General features: G+C 51.2%; 1 protein-coding gene across 9 annotated transcripts in view; it reads right to left on the bottom strand.

Annotated features, from left to right (window-relative positions):
• Positions 1-21,269, bottom strand: part of ATP9B (ATPase phospholipid transporting 9B (putative)) — a 279,064-nt gene that overhangs the window by 19,180 nt on the left and 238,615 nt on the right. For 8 of the 9 annotated variants that reach the window (XM_058557340.1, XM_058557341.1, XM_058557346.1 and 5 more), the window contains 8 exons: positions 20,205-20,288; positions 19,714-19,884; positions 16,870-16,968; positions 14,902-14,991; positions 9,552-9,696; positions 9,236-9,300; positions 8,270-8,425; positions 8,038-8,102 (listed from right to left, as the gene is read on the bottom strand). In XM_058557340.1, coding sequence (XP_058413323.1) covers positions 8,038-8,102; positions 8,270-8,425; positions 9,236-9,300; positions 9,552-9,696; positions 14,902-14,991; positions 16,870-16,968; positions 19,714-19,884; positions 20,205-20,288 — 875 coding nt within the window. The remainder of the gene's footprint in view (positions 1-8,037; positions 8,103-8,269; positions 8,426-9,235; positions 9,301-9,551; positions 9,697-14,901; positions 14,992-16,869; positions 16,969-19,713; positions 19,885-20,204; positions 20,289-21,269) is intronic. The other variant, XM_058557343.1, reaches the window with a different exon arrangement.

Here is a 21,269-nt window from a genome sequence, read left to right as displayed (position 1 = left end):
GGGGTAAACTTGCATTTCCCTGAGAGTTGACGACGTTGAACATCGTTTCCTGTGCCCTCGGCCATCTCTGTCTTCTCGTGGGTGAGGTGTCCCTTCATGTCTTTCGTCCGGTTCCCAGCGGGACAGTTCTCTCACCGTTGTGTTGAGAGCTCTTCATGTATTCTTGGACGCTCAGCTTGCATGTCCTTCCCTTGCGCTCCTTGAGGGAGCCTCTGTGCTGTCCTTTCCAGCAGCACTGGAGACGTGGGTGCCATTCCTTCTGGCCCATCTTCTGGTGAGGGACTTGCTGCCCCTGGAACTGTTCCGCCCACGGGGAAGGTGCCTTCCCTGTCGCTGCTTTCAAAGTGTTTATCTCCAGTTTTCGTAAGTTTGACTGTGATGTGTCTTGGTGTGGATTTCTTTGAATTTATCCTGTTTGGGGTTTGCTTACCTTCCTGAATCTGTAGGTTCACGTCTTTTGTGAACTCTGGGAAGATTTCAGCCATTATTTCCACAAGTTCTCTTCCAGCCCTTCCCTCTCCCCTCCTCCGGATCTCCAGTGACGTGAATGTGAGATCCGTCTCATGGTCGGCCACACCCCTGGGGCCGTCCTTTTCACTTTCTGCTCTCCCTGCCGTTCTCTCTCCAGTTCACTGCACCTCCTACTCTCCCCTCCTGTTCTGCTGCTGAGCCCATCTGCTGCATTTTTGGTTTTGGCTGTTACACTTTTCATTTCAAAACTCCCCACTTGGTTCTGCTTTGGAGTCTCCATTTCTTTGCTGAGATGTTTTATTTCTCGTTTGTTTTGCGTGCTTGTGACTGCTCACTGGCGGGTTTCTACGTGGCTGCCGTGACAGCTCCGTGAGACCACTCTAATATCTCTGGCCTCTCAGGGTTGGCGTCTCCTATCTTTTTCACTTACTTTGAAATCTTCCTGGTTCCTGGTGTGGCAAGCCGTTTTCTATGGGAACCTGGACATTTGGGCATTGTGTACAAGACTGGATCTGACATGAGCCGCTGACGCTGCTCTGGCAGGGAAGGCAGGCGCTGCCTTGTTTCTTCCGGGGTTGGGGGGAGAAGTCCAGGCCCAACTCTGCTGACACCTGACGGGGGCTCCTGGTTACTGCTGGGTGGGGGTGGGGGTGGGGGTCCTGGCTCCCCACGTGGCCTCCACTGACACCACACGAGGGAGTGGCTTCATGACCACTGGGCAGTGGTCAAAGTCCAGGGTCCACTGACACCAGAGGGCGGTTGTCCTGACTTCCCACTCAGCCACCTAGGAGGGAGCTGGGGCGCCCCACTGCAGCATCATGTGCATGGAAGTCTTGGCTCCCCACTCGACCTTTCCAGGGAGCTGGGGGCAGTTTTTCCATGGCATTTGGCTGGAGCAGAGCAGTTACTGTCTGAAAGTTTGCTGTCCTGCCAGGCAGCCCCTCCCTTTCTTGGTCCTTTGGCAGAGAGCAGGCTCCCACTGGGGCCTTTTCACCTCTGTGTCCATTGTCATTCCTGGCTGCCAGGTTCTTCAGCTCCCAGGCAGAACGCAGCGGCAAGAGGAACCCAGGAGCTCACCCTGGGTGCCGTCCCAGGGTCCTGAGGCCGGTCTGGTCCACCCCTCCCCTGCAGGCCTTCTTACGTGTGCTGTACACGACGTCCAGGGTTTTAGTTGTACTCAGCAAAGGGATAAGGGAAAGAATATCTATCCCGTCTTCCTGGAGGTGGGACCGGATTTCTTTTAGATGACGTTTCCACCTGTGAGGAAGCTTTCAAGTGGGGAAAGTCACCCAGCGGCAGAGGACCAGGAAGGAAAATCCAACGACAGCGTTTTACCTGTTAGTGCTGTGACGTGAACATCTGAGGGCCACATTCCGGGTTACCAAGACAGGGTCCCACTGTCACTAGTGCAGGCTGGCCCATGTGAAACTACTACAGGTTATGAAGGACTCTCTCACGAAGGAGATTTCAGTCCACCTCACGTCATACCGTGCTCGTGGAGGTTACCAGTGGGCGGAAATCGTAAACTAAACTAACGTGCTTCCGAGTTCTTTACAAATTCAACTCTTAACTTCTTTATTAGGTTAAACACACATAATACTTTTTAACTTTCCTCTAAATCCTAAATTTCTGTTGTTAATCTTCTCTGAACAACTCCCACCTACCTTGGAATTTAGGGACTGAAAAGGCCAAGCATTGAAGCAGAGCCCAGCTGACATGGAACAGAGCAGGCCATCCCCTTGGGTGCCTGCCGACATGGGAGCACAGCCCACGTCACACAGGAGCGGGCATGTCAGTCATGCAGCATGGGGCCCATCACGCTCACGGGAAGGTGCATGTGCAGTCTCTGTTTTCACAAAGCGCATGGAGGAGAACTCTTGGTCTTATTCATGCCAGAAATTTCTCTAGCTTTTCAACCTTAAAAAGAATCCTCGCCGCCTTCTTTCCCTGAATTGCCTCCACTGAGGTGTAATTTCAGTGTGCAGCCTGGTGAGTGTGGATAGTGTTCACGGTCCTGTAACGTCCCCCACGGTCACAATACAGAGCACTTCCATCACCTGAAAGGCCCTCGATGACCTTTCCGGGTCACCCTCACACCCCGTCCAGCCCAGGGCAGGCACCAGAGAATCCGCCTCCCCAAGTGTCACGTGGATGGGATCACACAGCACGAACCCCTCCATGTCCGGCTGCTCTCCTGGGCACAGCGTCCTTGAGCCTCGCCCAGTGTTGCGTGCCTTGTTCGCACTCCTCTGCTGCTGTGTGGATAGAAGACGGTTTGTCCCCTGTCCATCAGCTGACGGATGGGTTTTCCTGGTCTTTGGAACCATACATAAAGCTAGGACTGTGCGTGTACCAGTCCTCGAGCGGAAACGGGTCAACGCTGAGGAGGGCTGTCGGGTCGTGTGTAAGGGTGGGTTTAATCTTACAAAAACTGCCAACCTGTGTTCTAGAGAGGTCTCATCCTTTTGCATTCCTTCCATCAACATGCTCCATGTTCCTGCCGACACACAGCACGGTTAGTCTTCTTAACGTGGCCTTTGTGGTGGTATCTCACTGTGGTTTAAATCTGCATTTCCTGTGACTGATGATGTTAAACACATTTCTGTGTGCTTAGTGGCCATTCTTAAATCTTCCGTAATGTATGTTTAATCCTTTAGCCTTTTTAAAACAAATTGAGCTGTGTGGAGACCATACTATTCCGGATTCAAACCTCTTGTCAGATATGTGTACTGAAAGCAGTTTCTCCCAATCTCCCCTTTTATCTGATTCATCTTGTCTTTAAAAGAGTGAAGACTTGGGGCCGGCACCATGGCTTGGCGGTTGAGTGCACACGCTCCACTGCTGGCCCGTGGTTCAGATCCCGGGCGCGCACTGACGCACCGCTTCTCCGGCCATGCTGAGGCCGCATTCCACATACAGCAACTAGAAGAATGTGCAGCTATGACACACAGCTATCTACTGGGGCTTTGCGGGGGGGGGGGGGGGGAAGAGTGAAGACTTAATTTTGGTGAAGTCTATTTTGCCAATTTTTTCTTTAACGGTTCATACTTTTGCACCCATGATCTCTGCCTATCAGAGGTTTCCAGGCTTCCAGCTGTTAATTCTAGAAATTCAGCAGTCCTTTCCCCTGTCAGGTATCTGTCCCTGATGCCTGTTGTCCACTGTCTGAAAATAGGTTTTGTCCTGTTTTGTTTTGTTTTCCAGTTGAGGGAGCTGTGAAGACAAGCCCGACCCCAGTGAGGAGCCCGCAGAGCTGGCACGTCCCTCGAGGACACACATGCCCTCCCCGCCTACGGCTGAGAACCTTCTCTCAATGCCACTCGCCTTCCTGGGTCCCAACCAGGATGACACCTGACAGTTTTAACAGGTGCATGCTCAGGCTCTCTGTGTAAGTCCCTAGCAAGGGTGTGAAGTAAACCCACACCTTCTACGGCCCCTGGGGGTGCCACCCAGGAGCACCGCATAACGTGAATGACACCACCAGCTGGTTTAGACAGGCGTGTCCCCAAAGACGCTGCTAGGAACATGAGGTGTTGGCAGGCGTTGGACAGAGAAGGGCTCTGGTTCAACAGTGTTGAACAGGGTCCTCCCCAGGCATCTCACAGAACCATCTATTTGCCAATACGCACTGTGAACTTCCCAAAGGGGCTGTAATTACAGCATTTCCCCAAAAAGACACTGCCAAGGCGCGCTTTTGGAGGGGAGGGCACAGCACAGCACAGGACCTTTAGGTGGGGGAACATCAGGGCGGGCTGAGCGTGGGAGTGCGCTCAAGGGGGAGCCCCCATGACTGCCGCCGCAAAGCCGGAATGAACCTCTGCCTGTCTCGCCTCAGGAAGGAACCAACAACCTAGGTGGGCATCCCCTGGGTCACTCCCCCACAGAGCTAAAGAAGGGAATGAAGATAAAAGCCACGGACTACGTGGAGCTGAAGTCTATCAACTGCCTGTAGTTTCTAGAGCCAGTTTTTCCTTCATAGAAGGATATTAATTTAGTCAACTTAGATTTTATTTGATAAAAACATCACGTTGCTCCCTGCTCAATTCTTTGTACTTGTTTTCTAGTTGAGGGCAAAACTGATTTTATTATTTATTTTTGAAGAAGCTTAACTTCAAAGCATCTCTCTTCCACTCCTACCAAATTCAGGGGACTAACACTTAAGAAAATTACACACACCTCCTTTAAGTGATGGGCATGCAGAGAAACTTGAAATAAGTACAATATAAACAGGAGCTTTAAAAATAATCGGTGCTGATGCTGACGAGGGCTCAGGCTGCAGAGGGAAGGACCGGATCAGGCAGGCCTACAGCCCTCGTTCAGGAACTCGGGCAATTCTTATTTAAAGAGCAATCACTACTGTCCCTTAAATTTTCCTTTTAATGTTTTAATTTTAAAAATGTGAAAGAAAGTGAGAGTGGTTATGCTTTTCTTTGGCCTCCAAGGAAGAAGCACATGGTACAAATTCAAGATGTAACTGGCATTATCGTGCAAATTCTATGCTATTTAAAGTAATTAACGTAATAATTATTGCAAAGACTTAAGCAACGGGAAAACATAAAAAAGGCTGGGGCTTTCTGTACCTTTAGGATTCTCCCCTTTTTGAAGCACTCTAAGAAATACTCCTGGAGTTAATGGAAAGCTGCTAGACTTGGCAGACTGCTGGGCACAGCATTTAGTCACCGTGGAAATGCCCACAGGACCCAAGTCCATGCCAACATGTGCATCTCAGCGTGGCGTTGGAGGAGGGAGGGAGAAGGGGGCAGTGGGCTGCAGGGAAGCCCGGCTGATGGAGGTTCCCTGAGAGGCCATGATGTCTGCTGCCCAGGAAGCTTTTTCTGAGGGAGGGGTGACCATCTGTGTGAGTCTCCTGAGAAGGCCCAGGGGCGAGGCTCTCCTCCTCGACGGAGGGCTGGGCTGGGAGAAGCTGTGTGTTGAACGCAGGCCGGGGCCAGTCCGAGCTCTCCACCACTTCCTTCACAAGGGTCTCCAAGACCACAGAACAGGCCCCCAGTCCCAGAATATCTAAAAAGGTCAACTGAGCGTGAAGAGGAGCCTGACGCTGGAGGCGAATAGTGTTCACGCTTCTCTGTGAAGGGACGTGGAGCCACACCCTGACCCGGCTCTGACACCGTGGTCTGGGCCCCTCACCCATCTGGGACTTGGGAACAGTCAGCATCCGTCTGTGGGGGAGAATATACGCTTATTTTCTTAACTATTTAACTAGTTTAAAAACTCCAGGCACACACGAGCCAGGGAAGGAGGGAAGAAACGACCTCCTGGGGGAACTCAGGCCAGAGCTGAGTTAGTCCCGACCCCTCTGGGCGGGCTCGGTGCCCACAGGGAGGCCAAGGAGGCCGGGATGAGCGAGCCTGGGAGGTCTGCACGGGTGTGCACTGCCCATTCAGGGACCCTGCTCACGTCGCAGGAGAACACGGAGGCAGAGCTCAGCTCCTCCTCGGTGTCCACCACACCCGTCTCCACAGCAGAGGCCCCCAGACTGAAGTACGGGCTTCCAGCCACTTTCCCCACGCCTCCTTGCCTTCCTGCTCCCCCCACCCGCCCTTCCACTCACAGGCAGCCCATCTGTGACCCCAGTCTCCTCCCCTTACTCCCTCCTCTCCCCCCTGTACCCACCCCCCAACACCCACCCCGCCACACCCACCGCCCGCACCCACTCCACCACACCCATCCCCCTGCACCCACCCTGCTGCACCCATCCCCCTGCACCCACCCTGCTGCACCCATCCCCCTGCACCCACCCCACCGTACCCAACCCTGCTGCACCTACCCCATGCACCCGGCCCTACCCCAGCACTCCCTCTGCCGCCCTGCTGCTAAGTTCTGCCCTGTCTTCCTGGGCCTTATGGAAGCATCTGGCTCTGACATTGCTCTCTCTTCCCGGAAAACTCTCCCAGCTTCCACACTTTGAGCTCCAGAATGGGCCTCCCAGGGGGCCCCCCTGCCTGCCTTCCCTTCACGCTCCCAGACGCCCTCAGAGGCCTTCCTGCCAGGTCCACGTGTTTGTTCTGACATCCACTCCTCGGCAGACACGGTGGGTGTGTGGACGTGATGGGAGACACCTGCTGTCCCTACAGAGCTCTGTGTCCATCAGGAGTAGAGGCTGAGATGCACAGACGGCCCTGTGACCCGCAGGAGGGCCCAGGCCTGCCAGGGCTGGGCATTGACGGAACTTCCTGGGAGAGGTCCATCTAGATAAGACGAGACGGAGGCGAAGGCGGCGGGTGAAGGGCCCTGGGCTGAGGGAATACCAGGTGTGAAGGCCCAGAGGCGAGAGAAATCCGGAATCCCGAAAGAGTGCAGGCAACAGAGCACACCCGACATTTGAACACGGATACCCTGGTTCTGGCGCAGCTTATGGTAGGGAAATCAGCCCAGGCTCTTGGCTGGAGCCTCAGGAAGGGCAGGAAGTGTCTGTCCTTGGCTTTGACTTAGGACATCAGCCACTTATGGCCACTTACGGACCCGGCCCAGCCTGACGCTTCCTGTCTCTGGCTTGGGATTGAGGGAGCTGTCAGAGGAAATGCATTTAGATTTTGTACTTAAAACAGGGTGAAGTAAATCGTGTTTGTTCTTTGCTAACCTGGAAAGATGCTAAAAGCTGTAGGAGAAAGGGGACTGGGAAGGGTGGCCATGCCCGCCTGTCTCCATGCCCGTCTGCTTTCCTGCCATGAGCTCTGTGGCCTCATGCACGTTCCTGGGTTCTCAGGCTCTCTCTTTCCTTACCCGGGACGTGGGGAAGATCACAGCGTCTGTGGCATATGGATGCCGGGGGATGGAATGAGCACTCAGAACGGGGCGGGAACATGTGTGCTAACCACCAATGCCGTCCCATCAACCATCTCCTGTGCCACCGTGTGGAGCCCTGGCCAAGTGAGTGACAGGCGCTGCACGGCTCTCGAGGAGGGCGTCAGGAGAGAAGGTGCGTTTACCTCGCCATCTCCCCAACAGGCACCCTGATTTTACCTCCCGTGTAACTACAAAGGATGAGAAAAAGAAAATCCAACTGATGCCCTGCAGCAGAAAATGCCAACGGGCACAGCCCTCCCTGTGGGTTGACGCATGCAGTGCCCTGAGAAGCTCTCCTCCGAGCCCTCGTCACCACCAGGGAGCCTCTCAGAGTCTGTTCCAGAATCTGTTCTGTCCCGTCCCAACACCTCTGTTCTTGTGTGTCTCTGCTGCTCATGGGTCACGGCCCCGTCGCAGTTAGCTGTGTTCCAGCCGGCAGAAGGGCGGGCTTTGGGAAGCAGCCTCCTCGATCCTGGCTGGCTCGTCCCTCTTCATCATGCCACAGGACGCTTTAAAAAGTCTCGGATCCAACATAGTTTCTGACACAAATTATGGCTTCCCCAAGAAAACAGAAAATCTAATAAGAAAATTTAACACGGACAGGTGTTGTCTTCAAGTTCACCCAAGCAAAACATGAGTTTCTTACATTAGTGTTATTCATTCTGAACACTGACTGGAAGGAAACACTCAAACAAGATCCTAGACAGGTGTCTTTAAACTAAACGCTCTACCCACGATGCTGCTGAGCAGCTCACTCACCCGACCATGAGGAATCCCTGGTACAGAGGGACAGACGCGAAATAGAAGACGGAGGAGAACACAGCCTTCGAGAGAGAGAGCAGCCATTAGTCACGCGGCCTCATCTTCACGCGGGATCTCGGGGCCTTACGCTCACACCCCGCTACCTCACGATGACATCGAATAAACCGAGGGTCCCCAGGCTCTCCCGAGGGCCCGCCCCCTGCGGCACACTGAGCCGAGGCTGCAGTACCTGCATCGTGGAGATAATGAGGCCCCTGTGCATGACGAACTGGCCGAGTGCCGCGGACCTCTTGTAGCTGCTCCGCCCGTGCACCACCAGCAGCCTGCCGATGTGCCTGAACTGCGCGATGGAGAAGTCCGCCGCCAAGGAGGCCTGCTTCCCCTCCTGAAACGGGACCCGCACGCTCAGAGCCCGCACTCCCAAAGCCGACCGTCAGAACTTAGCCTCGACTGAAAGAAGACTAGGCTGTCTCTGCACAACTCTGAAGGAGCTGCTCACCGGGACTTGGAAGAATTCGGCTTCAGCAGTCTGGCAGTATTACAGAAATTAAGAGAGGCAGAACGTGACGCCATCCTGGAGACTGCCCTGTGATCCTGCGCACCTTCAAGACAATTCTCTAATCCTTAGTTATCTCATACTTAAAAAACAAGCCCCTGCTATTTCACAAAGCTGCCGAGGGTTAAGCGAGGCAGCTGATCAGAAGCACTTCACATGCTCTAAACGACAGGGAAGAAAGCAGCCGAGGGAAAGAGCTGCACCGGAATTAGGCTCACTGCCAGGTCTCTCTGGAAGTGTTTTTATCTGAGCACAGAAGAGAAAACCTCCAACCACCGCTCACCGTCGGCAGAAGACACGGACGCCCAAACGTGACGGGTGTGTGAAACAGGGAAGGAGAAGCTGGAGGGGCCGTGGGCGGCCACCACTGGCTGGCGGGAGGACTTAGTGACCTCTGAGCTGAGCCTCGTGGGGAGGGGACTCCGGGCCACAGCGTTCTGCACATGCCTCGAAGGACAGCGAGGACAGCGCAGGTCTCGGCACTGACGTGCGCGTTGTCCACGTGCCCTTCACGAAGTGGACCAGAGCGACGGGGTGCCTCCACCCAAGCGCGCGGCTCGGAGCCGGGCAGGGCGGGCTCTCCAGTGCATGCTCACCCAAGGCAAGGGTGAGATGGCCCGCGACGAGAGGACCACGTACCTTCCCTTCAATCCCGATCCCACAATCGGCCGCCTGGATCATGCTCACGTCGTTTCCTCCGTCACCTGGGAAGCACGAAAAGTTGTGACATGAAATAAAAACCTGCACATGACCCTGCTTTTCTCTTCACCAGTAGAGGCTGTTTTGAAACATCCCCTAATAAAGATGAAGTCATTCTTGTGTTAGAGACTGAACACAATTGTGCCTGCCAATCTCAGGATTTCAGTTCTCTGAAAGCCCGACAGCCAACAGGGCGAGGCCACCTTCTACAGGTCACGGTGGCCCTGGGACCTGCAGGGCGCGGTGGGGCGCTCACCGATGGCGCACGTGCGCTTCCCCGTGCGCTGCTGCAGCAGCTTCACGATGCGGGCCTTCTGGGTGGGCGAGCAGCGGCAGCACACCACGGCGGGGCACTGGCAGGCCAGCTCCGCGAGCTCGTGCTCGTAGTACCGCAGGCAGACCTGCAAGACAGCGTGCCGTGTGACCGCCTGACCACCAGCCACAGCTCCCTCGTCTGTGGGCAAGTCCAACGGCCTCTCCAAGTGCGTCATGTGCATCCCTTCTGGGTCTCCTTCCCCATGGGACAGCCACCCACAGCTAGGGACTCAATGGTAACAGACAGGCGTGCAGAGGAGGCAGGGGTGAGAGGGGGAGAGGCCAGTGTCCAGGGCCTCCGCAGGACAGAAGTGGTGGCTGCAGAGCTGCCAGGCAGTGTGGACGGGCAGCAAGCAGCGGTCAGGGGCCGGAGGGCCGGGCCGGGGCTGGGCCTCTGCATCTCATCGTGAGCATCACTGTATACTGGGGATTTGCAGAGGGGACTATTGAGGCGCCGCCTTCCTTAGATGACCCAGAAGATGGAGGATTGCTCTGTGGGGCTTCCCCGCCTAGTCTCTGTCCTCCTTCAGACAACTCCAGCCCCACCCTCCCAGTACTTGGCTAAAAAAGATCTTTGTTTGATCTTTACTATGACACACTCTCAGTATCGACTCTTAATTCTCCATCTTGGTGGAGAAAATAAAAATCCCCAAAAGCTGTCTGAAGGCTAGGGGTCCCCTCATTGTGCCTAATATTCTGAAAGTGACCCCAGCATGAAGGACAAGCCACCACAGGTCCAGGTTCTCAGACTCACATTGTGACCACCCTTGACAGTGTGCTTCCTTGTAGGGATGGTGTGCCTGTATGTTCTACAGTGGCTGGCAGGGCGCCCGCGCCCGCTCGGGACTGATGCCACCCCTGCACCAGACGGGGCCCTTCAGGGTCTGTGCCACATGTCCCTCTCCAGCATCAGCACCAGGAGCAGCTCAAGACTGACACTGACTGCGTGTGTGCATGTGTGTGACATGTGCATGTGATTTGTGCATTCATGTGTGTGTGTGTGTGTGTGTGTGCTGTGTGCGTGCGTGACGTGTGTTCATGTGCATGTGGGAGTGTGTGTGCATGTGACGTGTGCATGTGATGTGTGCGTTCGTGTGCATGTGGGTATGTGTGAGTGTGTGCGTGTGTGTGCATGCGTGTGCGGGAACAAACGTGGAGTCTGAGGCCACATGCATTTTCTATTTTCCTCTTGTTCTCTGGGGGCAAAGAGGCTCAAGGCCACGTCTGCAGCCCTAAAGGGCCGCACAGCCCACTTCTTTCAGAGCGTCCCCACACTGACTCGATCTTATTGTCTACTCTTATTTTCCCTTTGCTCTGACTTTCTCATTCACGTCATTTTAGCCTGATATACCACACGTGACTTTTGCTAGTCATCTCAACCCTTTGTGGAATATGTGGAACAGAATATAAGAAAACAAAATAAATGCCGTGTCATCTTAAAGACAAAGTCACTGCCCCTAGGCTGTAGTTTCTCCCATTAGACATTTATAATTAAAGTCAATTAAAAAACTTTGTTAATAAGACAGGATAAAATACGGGCCATATTGGCAAGCTCTAGTTTAGATTCACAAAACTATACATCACCTGATCAACGACAATACAGCCTGTTTCTACAGAGCAGACGAGTGCACATTTCTGTCCCCCACCCAGCCAGGAACCCATCTAAGTAAGGTGGGAACGTGAAGGATGTGCACGCCCACAACGGTTCAGAGCTGGTGGAAGGTCACCAACACACACGAGGTCTCAGCCAACCTCTGCAGACAGAAAGTGCATAGGGGCAGGTGGACAGACGCGCGTGAGGAGGGAGGGGCGGGTGGACGGACGCGTGTGAGGAGGGAGGGGCGGGTAGACGGGTGGACGGACGCGCATGAGGAAGAACTGCAGCTGCAGGTGCCCCTGTGAAGGGCTGAGATGAGGTCTGATGCCCTCTCCCCTCCTAAACCCTGGGATGTTAGGCTAAACCCTGTTTATGGCAGGTACTCAGTAGATTTCGCCTAAATTTGACAGATTTAGAAATAGAGATGCAGCATATTATCTAGATTGGTGAAAATCTAGACACTGGAAGACCTAGAAACAGAAATAGTACAAGGGCTTGCTTTTTGGGAGGAGGACTAGGGTGGGCGGTAGATATGCTTTCCAACATCAGGTTTCTCTACCTTTGACTGCCTACCACAAACGTGTATTTTTGGTGGGACAAAAAAGATTTCATAGGGACCGGCCCAATGGTGTAGCGGTTAAGTTTGTGCGCTCTGCTTTGGTGGCCCAGGGTTCGTGGGTTCAGATCCCAGGCACGGACCTACGCACTGCTCAGCAAGCCATGCTGTGGCAGTGTCCCACATACAAAAATAGAGGAAGATGGGCAGAGACGTTAGCTCAGCAACAATCTTCCTCACCAAAAAAAAAAAAAAAAAAAAAAAAAAAGATTTCATAAAAGATGGTGGATTTAATGCAATTAGTCACTTTTGCTCCTTTCCCAAATCCCATTAAAACAACTGAGAGGTAGTTTTTTAAAAAAGATATAAACCTTCAAGGAGGAGCCAGAGGACAGGAGAAATCAGCAAAAGGTTTCGGACGCTGGAAAGCAGACAGACTCACGGCCAAGGGCTTGGCAGAGGCTAGAAGTCTTCTGACGCCAGCCGTGGGAAGAGCTGAGGCTGGAGAGATGCCAGCACATGGCCAGGCAGACACATCCCTAATCTCTCCCACTCCCAAGTACGGCTGCTTGGGCACCGGCGCCCTCCTGCTCTGGCAAAGACCAAGGCTTGTCCTCTGGAGAGGATGCAGCTTAACAAGGAGGGCGGGAGGGGAAGTGAAGAGATGGAAACCAGGAAAGAAAAGATAAGGAGATTATGGCTCCAGTTCCGGAGGCCCAACATCCGTGTAACAGGAGCTCCAAGAAGCAAGAACGGAAAAATCAGAAGTGTGGAAACCGTTCATCATTTCTTCCCCGACCCAAAGGATACAAGTTAATGGAAACACACCATACCTGGCACATTAATATGCAGTTTCACAATACTGGGGGGGGGTCCTGCAAACTTCCAGGCAAGGTGAGATCCAAACAAGCCTCAGACGGAGGACTGGGGCTCGAAGGGTTCCCTCTCGGCTCCACAGCAGGTGCACTGGGTGGCGGGCGGCAAGAGGGGAAGGGAAACCCTCCTCGCTCAGAATTCCAGCCCCGGCACTCTGGCCGTCAAGTACGAGGGTAGGAAACACACCTCACTCCCAGGAAAGGTCTCAAAAATTGATCTCTGTGATCCCCTTCCAGGAAGCTAGAGGAGGAGGTGCTCTACCAAAATGAGGGGTCCAATGACGACAGCAGAGGCAGTGGGAGAGGAGGACCCCACAGACGAGACAGCTGTGCACTGGGCACACTTCCAGACCCCAGGAGGGACTTCTCCAAGAAGAAAAACTAAATTAATAGTAAGCACACGAGGGACTAAGCAAGAGAGAAAAGACACTCATTAGCTCCGGGGAAACACAAAGTCGGGCAGGAACATGAGTCACAGCAGCAGGCACGAGGCTCAGCTGTCCTGGCATCACATGCTCCTGGGACAGCGACCACCGGAAAGGACCAACTGGAATCCTGAGTCACCCACGCTGGGAGGGCGAGAGGAAAGAGAATAAACCCTCGTCTTGCATGGCAGAAATGAAACAGATCAGAGCAAAAACTCCACAAAATCAAACAGTAGCTATGCAAACACTGTTATTTAGACAGCTGGAGGTAAATGCCACATTAGGAGGCTGAAAGCAGTGTCGGCCTGTTGGGAGACAGAAGAGGGGAAGAGGGGAGTGGGCGCAGGACAGGCGTGCCTGCACAACCCTGATGAGAACAACGCACACTCTGAGCACCCGCGACACCGCACAGGAGCGGAAACCAGGTGGGAAGTGTGGGCCGCCCCGTGGGACAGTGTGAGGAGAGGGCGGGAGCCCCCTCCAGGTCTGGTACCCCAGCTGAAGGGCTCTGGAGGCAGTGACAGTGGGGGCTGCTGGGTGGTGAGGACAGGTGGGTGTCACACTGCGGGGGTAGGGCGATGTCTGACTCACCCCTGTACAGGCCCACAGTTCAGTCTTTCATTGAAGCAGCTCACCGACTGGTGAAGGTGTGAGGCGATGACGGGAGCTGGGGAGGCGTTCTGTATGATTCCCCAGCCCAAGAGAGTCTATCTGCTCCAACAACCAGAGGGAATGTGGCATGACCTGAGCTAGCACGTGACCCTCTGCAATGGGCACAGTGGCAGGTTAAAGAGGGCACGACCGTCCCTGCTACTTCTCCAGGGAGAGGTGAGTCTGACCCGCTCCCTTGAATCAGGCTGGCCTTAGTGGCCTGCTTGACCAATAGAATGTGACTAACATGACAAAGGCTTAGTCCTAAGAAACTGTACAGCTTCCCCCAGACTTCTAGAACACTTGCTCTGGGAAGCTGGCAGCATGTACAAAGTCTGAGAGAGCCCTGAGCCAAAGCTGCATGGAGAGAGAGGCGCCCAGTGGGCTCAGCCATTCCGGCCATCTTGTCCCAGAGGCCAGACCTACGAGTAAAATGAGGAACGAAGTGATTTGACCCAAAGAGGACTGGCCAACAGCCAGGCCACAGGCCCTAGGCCGGCTCCAGCTGAGCTGTCTCAGCCACCTCCATCCAGGGCCTCCTGCAGCACATGCCAGGGGCTCGTGGCTCACACGTCCTCTGTCCCACGGAGCTCACTTTTGGAAACACTGCTTTGGATATATTTAGGTCAAGACTGTGGGTACCACAGTCAAGGCTTCAAGGCAAGCCATGCTATTAACAATGAGCACAAGGCCTGGCACCTAAAGAGAATGTTGAATAAGCCTAAAATAAATCAACCTCCAGAACATTAAGGAGTCAGTGATCCCCTGATTGCCATCACATTCCTTCAGGCTGTAACTGCTCACCAGAGTTGCATATACCACTGCTATGATGGTAAAAACTTAAAATGCAGATGAGCAAAAGCAGCCTAATAAATACACTTGACTCAGAAAGCCCTTAGTCCACGAGCAGGAAAAGCAGACACCTGCTTGGTCAGAGACTAGCCTCACCTCCAGACAGACAGACAGACAGGCGCTTGGCTAGAGACTAGCCTCATGGTCCTGTTTGCCTCCAGGGAGACAAACAGATAGACAGACAGACAGGTGCTTGGTCAGACACCAGCCTCACCTCCAGGGAGACAAATAGACACACAGACAGACAGACAAGTGCTTGGTCAGAGACCAGCCTCATCTCTGGGAGACAGACAGACAGACAGACAGACACTGCCTTGGTCAGAGACCAGCCTCACCTCCAGGGAGTCCCCAGATATGACCAGGGCACAATCATGCTTCCTTCGAAAGGCGTTCAGCTCCAAATGGGCCTCTCCCCGACTGGTTACCTCCACAAAAGGGAAAAAGTACCCAAATTACAATCTTATCTAAATCAGAGGTACTGACAAACAAGCCCTTATTTATAAATCACAGTGAGATCTATAGAAACGTTATCTAAAACCAAAAGGTGCTTGACAAAGTCCTATAACAAATCATGCTTTCAAACTTCTCCTACATGGCCAGGCATAAATACCTACTTATTTAACACTAATTGTTTTCCGATTTGTGGTAACTTGAAGCAGGAAACTTCCACTGTAAAGTGTAGTGAAGGTCCCACAATTCCACTGAGACAAAGTGACCAGAAGAAGCCGACCCGTGAGAACAGAGAGCTGGGCCCACACCTGTGTTCAGGTAGGGACGACAAGCTTCTCAGAGGAGAGCACGATAACCATTAGTTAAACGTTTCTGGTCCTTTCCCAGGGTAACAGCATGGTGGGGGTGACTTCTAACACCAGGGACACAGTTCTTCAGAATCCCAACTCAATGCCCCACAACGCAGGGCCCAAGAGAGGAACCTGAGTCCCTCAGGGCCACCCAGCAGGGAGGGACAGGATGACCTGTCTTCATAACAGGCCCAGTGATGACAATGCTTCTGTAAACCCACCCTTGCTGTCTCTGCCACGATTCTCAACCGAGCCTATTCGTTCAAACAAACAAAATACCCGGAGGGTTAAACAACCTGAAGGGTAGAGCCAGGTCATAATCTTGAAATACCACGAATTTTAGAATGAAAACATTTCAGAAACCAGTATACTGGTTTTTGACATTCTTTCTGTGGAGATTTTATGGGGCATAAAAGAAATGATATACTACAGCACTGAAATAAATTAAAAGTTTCATGTCATCCAAATTAATCTCAGAATCATCATTAAATAGGTAGGTTTTATTGTGGAAATTTTAATTTGTGGTGCTATAACACTGAAAAGTCAACAAAAATTGATCCAAAGTTTTATCAGAATCATTAATAATTTAATTGCAAATAGTAGTCTGCAGGGCCTAATTTGCGATTCCAATGCTTTGAAATAAACTACATTTACATGTAAATTATAATCAAATAACTATTTCTGTAGGTGCAAGAGCTTCATTTAGAAAAGTCACAGACACACAATGTCTGTTCACCCTCCATCAATCAAGACCCAAGAAACTTTTATTTTTTCTTTGAAATAAATTTAGTCATAACTAATACATACAGTAAACACATAAATTTAGATCATTTCTATTAATTTTCTTTGAGCTAATTAAGGAAGAGCATTTAATCTGAAAATGGTGGTAGATTAAAAACACATTCCTAATTTGTATTTAGACCTTGTTTCACAAAAGCAGCTTCTGGACCATATGCAATGTGTATAACACATAGAAAATGTAATTTTTATCAATTTAAAAATATTTAGGTGTTAATAAATAATTCCAATAGTATAACGGAAAAATACTTTTGAATTTAGACCTTGCTTCACTCTATCAAAAAGCAGCTTTTTGGGGGCCAGCCTGGTGGCGTAGTAGTTGGGTTCGCACGCTCTGCCCAGGTGGCCCAGGGTTCATGGGTTCAGATCCCGGGCACGGACCTACGCACCACTCAGCAAGCCATGCTGTGGCAGCATCCCACATACAAAATAGAGGAAGACTGGTACACATGTTAGCTCAGGAACAATCTTCCTCACCAAAAAAAAAAAAAAAAAAAAATGCAGCTTTTTGATCACATTTAATGTATATAACTAATAGATGTATTTTTAACATGTTTTTATAAATTGAATAAGAAAATTAGATTTTTCTTTTAAAACAGATATTTAGTAATTAATAAATAACTGTATATACATTCTCACAAAAATAATACGTTTTAATTGTGAGATAAAACATTAAAAATCAAAGTGATTTAGACATATACTTACTGGTCTGAAAGTGTGAATGTCTTGTGTTCTAGACACCAAATGTGAACTTTTGGCAATGCAAGTGGCTGTCTCAAGTTTATCGCCCGTGAGCATCCATATCTAGGAAACAATTTAAACTAGTGAACTTCAATACTATTACACTTTCATCTCGCAAAAGCGTCTATCCTTGAACAGATATTTGCACACCCATGTTTATAGCATCATTATTCACACTAGCCAAAACATGGAAGAAACTTAAGTGTCCATCAATAGATGAATGGATAAAGAAAATGTGGTTTATACATACAATGGAATATCACTCAGCCTTAAAAAGGAAGAAAATTCTGACACAAGCTACAACATGGAAGAACCTGGAGGACATTTTGCCAAATGAAATAATCCAGTTGCGGAAGGGCAAATACTGTATGATTCCACTTATATGACTACTACGAGTTAAATTCATAGAGACAGAAAGTAGAAGGCTGGGTGCCAGGGGCTGAGGGCAGAAGGAATGGGGAGTTAGTGTTTAATGGGGACAAAGTTTCAGATTTACAAGATGAAAAAGTTCTGGAGATGGACAGTGTGATGGTTGTGCAACAATGTGAATGCACTTAATGTCACTGCACTGCACACTTAAGAATGGTTAAGATGGTAAATTTTATGTACATTTTCCCACAATAAAAAAAATGTCTCTGTCGACTTGCTTAGCTAAAACAAGTAAGAGCAAAGTGATGTTCCAACTCAGCAGTTGAGATCTGGAGGCACGTGAATAACAACTGGGGTTTAGGAATTGCATGGCTGAGGCTAACGAGGACACCTGTACACGTCCAAAGGCCACGTTCACGCCGCCTTGATGCCAAACCAACAGGCCCAGAAGGTGTCACACGGCCGTGGGTTTGCAGAGCTGGGAGGATCCTGAGGATCCCAATACCAATTTGCTAGTTCTCCAGTTGGAAACTGAGGTTCAAAAAGGGTAAGCAGGCAATAGTTAAGCCGAAAGTTGTTTGTATCAAACAAAACATGTCGGAAAAAAAAAATTACACACACACGCACATATTATGTATATAAATGTCCCCAGACTAAAAAGAGAACAAAATCAGGACATTTACTGTATAACAAGATAGTTTATATATATTTTATATAACAGCAAAAAACTTGCAGTATTTTCTCCTTATCATCTGAATTTCTTAGGCGTCTTATGTATCATACATAAATATGCATTTTTGGAAACAGGAAACAGAAGAAACTTATATGATATACTAATTCTTTGCTTAGGCGTAATCTACTTGTGGCTCTTCTCCATGTCTGAGGATTTGTGCTTTCCATTCATTTCACACATTTATACCTCCTTTACTGAGCCTGGACCTAAGATTACGACACACATTATGACAAAGTTGGGAACAACTACACAAAAGAACAAGAACTACCACTGCTGGGAAGGCGGCGAGCGTTCAGGGACCGTGTGTGAGCTGGCTGGAAGATCACCTTGATGCTTCGAAGGACTATCTGAAATCAGAGCCTATGTTATGTATGGGGATGAAGGAGTCTGATTCTTTAGATAGGAAATGTACAGAAAAAAGAGCAGAGCTCCAGAAAGTCTTGCAGAGTTTGGCAAAGAATTAGTATAAACACTCAAATCTTCATACAAGTAACATTTACTACTGTAATACAATGATAATCTAGCACATACAATTAAGTAAACTGATCTGAAGTTGATGAAAAATTACAATAAAATGAGCAGGTTGTCTACTTCTAATTCATCACATTTCTTCACCTAACGTTTTGGCTGTTCAGTACAATTAGGTTTAGATAACTTAAATGTTTTGAGTCTGAACTGCTCTCTTGTACTTTTGAACTCCCACGTGCACAAGAATTCTGAAACCAGACGCAGCCTCCTGACAGCCTCTGGTGCTGCCCTGAATGACGGGAAACCTCCGGGTGTCTCTCCCAGCGACTCCGGAGGGCAAGGACATACGCCCTTCTGTGCACATCACCCTGTCTTCCTCAACACCTGCTGCATGTACTCTGGATTTGATGTTAGGCGCAGCTTTGCCCTCTGACACTTTCCTCCAGTCCTAGTCTACACAAGCTTTTCTTTTAAAAGCAAGCTGTATTTTTTTCCATTCTCCTTGAGGCAGCACTGAAATGAAGTTTCTACCATCCTGGAATCGAACTTTCAGAGCACGAAAGCTAAGAAAGTAGTTCCTGAAAACTGAAACTTACACCACAAAGTGCTACTTTCCCCTGTATCTGAAGGGGACAAACCAGTAAGAAAAAGACAGCAGGTCAGCGGGCAGCGATAGTAAGCATCGACTCATGCGGTTTATAGGCAGAAAACCACCAGACGTGAATAAAAGGAACAGTTCAGGCGGTTTCTGGATAACCCTCACTCTAACACCTGGTTCAGTCAAATGGAAGGCTCGGGAGGACGTAGGCGCGTTCCTCCTGAGTGGACCCCGACGCCCCCGGGGCTGGATCCTCGGCACTCACGCTCCACGAAAGCCTGACGCTGGGTGTGGGCGAGCGAGCAGGGTGCTGCAGGGAGAAGCTTGGGCTTCACAAAGAGCCACATCTGAGCTGGGACAGGCGAGTGAGGACAGGCTGGGGCAGCGGCAGCGCTGGGAAAGGGCAGGGCTGGCTGTCCACCTGGGAGGCCTGGAGAGGAGCGCCTGAGAAAGCCTGCTGGTCTGACGGAGGATGTGCGCGGGTCTCTGGAAGGTCCAGTGGGAACAAGAGGAAGCGAGCGGGGCTCTGCTCCTAGGGCCCCTCACATCCAGGCCTCCTCCAAGGTCCAAGAACAACACTTCCTGGAGAGCGGCCCGTGCGCACAGAATGGCAGTCCTGGCTCGAGGCCTGCGCCCCTACCTTGATGCCTGCGTTCCGTAGCATCTCCAGTGTGGGCCGCACGTCCGCCTGCAGCTGATCCTCCACCCCCGTGAGGCAGAGCAGCTCCATCTCCCGCTCCAGACTCTCCACCACTGCAGCCACCTTGAGCATCCTGTCATGGACACTCAGCTTGGCCTGACTGTATCGGCTCTGAGGACAGACACAGGGGCTGTGCTCGCAATCATTTAGGACTTACTGAATGCGTGAAAATTTGCCATATGAAAGAAATCATCAGTTTTTGCCTCTGTGGACACTCCTTTCCCAGCAGACTGGAGAAGGGTGGGAACAGGAAAGCGTGGAGGACTAACTCCCAATGCTCCTGTGGTGGGAGGCCACTCCTGCTCCTGGGCTGTGGTGACACAACCTCACGATGTCACACAAGCAGTAAGAACTCATTTTAATGGGAACACCAGTGCCTTACAAGGGATGGAATGTCTGTGAGGGTGGAGGGAGACGGGGAGTCTGCTCACCTCAAAATCCTGGTACTGCTCTTCTGTGAGTGCCCTCTTCGCAACCACGAGGGTGCGCAGACCTTCGCGGGCCATGTTTCCACACTGGGAAAGGAGATGCAGGTCACACGTGGCCCCGAGCCCCTGACTAGAGGCCCCTGCGGCATTCGTCACTACCACTCTCTGTGCTAATGACCATTCTCCCTTGCTAATTATCCTGCCGATTCCTCAGTCTACCACATGCAGGCACGAGAGAGGAGCTGGAGTGCAGGTCACTGAACCGCAGCTTCGTAGTTATCTACTCTCCTCGACCTCCCCTCACTGAGGCAGCAGGAAGCATGGGATGCAACAGCAGAGGGAACCTTGAGAGACCCTTATCTTACAGACACGCTATCTGACTAAACCCCCACCCAATGATGTCTCTGCTCTTCCTCAGCTCTGAGGATGAGAAGCAAAGGGACATGATGGAGATGATGGAGTTGGTGTCACCATGCGGCTCTCCAGATGACAGGCACAGTTCTTCTCCACCTCAAATCAGGCTTTTTTTTTTTTTGAGGAAGACTAGCCCTCAGCTAACACCCGTTGCCAATCCTTCTTTTTTTTTTTTTTTTTTTGCTGAGGAAGATTGGCTCTGGGCTAACATCCAGGCCCTCTTCCTCTACTTTATGTGGGATGCCTGCAGTGCAGCTTAATAAGTGGGGTGTAGGTCCGCACCCGGAATCCAAACCTGTGCACCCCAGGCTGCCAGAAGCAGAGCGCGCGAACTCAACCACTATGCCACCAGGCTGGCCCCGCAAATCAGGCTTTTCGAAAAACAGTATCACAAGCACTTAACTAACACTGCCCTCAACTCAGTGTGGACGCCAGGCTACAGGCGGGGTCACAGGGAGGTGTAGCTGCTCGGTGGTGGCGGATGGGAGGCAGCAAGGCCTGGAGAGGAGGGAAGGTCTCAGGTGGCATGTAGTGGGTAAGAGGATACGGAAGGTCTCACGTGGTAGTGTAGTGGGTAAGAGGATATGGAAAGTCTCACGTGGCATGTAGTGGGTAAGAGGAGGGAAGGTCTCACGTGGCATGTAGTGGGTAAGA

The sequence above is a fragment of the Diceros bicornis genome, chromosome 16 (genome assembly GCF_020826845.1).
Source record: "Diceros bicornis minor isolate mBicDic1 chromosome 16, mDicBic1.mat.cur, whole genome shotgun sequence".
Classification (NCBI taxonomy): Eukaryota; Metazoa; Chordata; class Mammalia; order Perissodactyla; family Rhinocerotidae; genus Diceros; species Diceros bicornis.
Note: the sequence above shows the minus strand (reverse complement) of the source record. Positions and strands in the feature narration are given on the sequence as shown.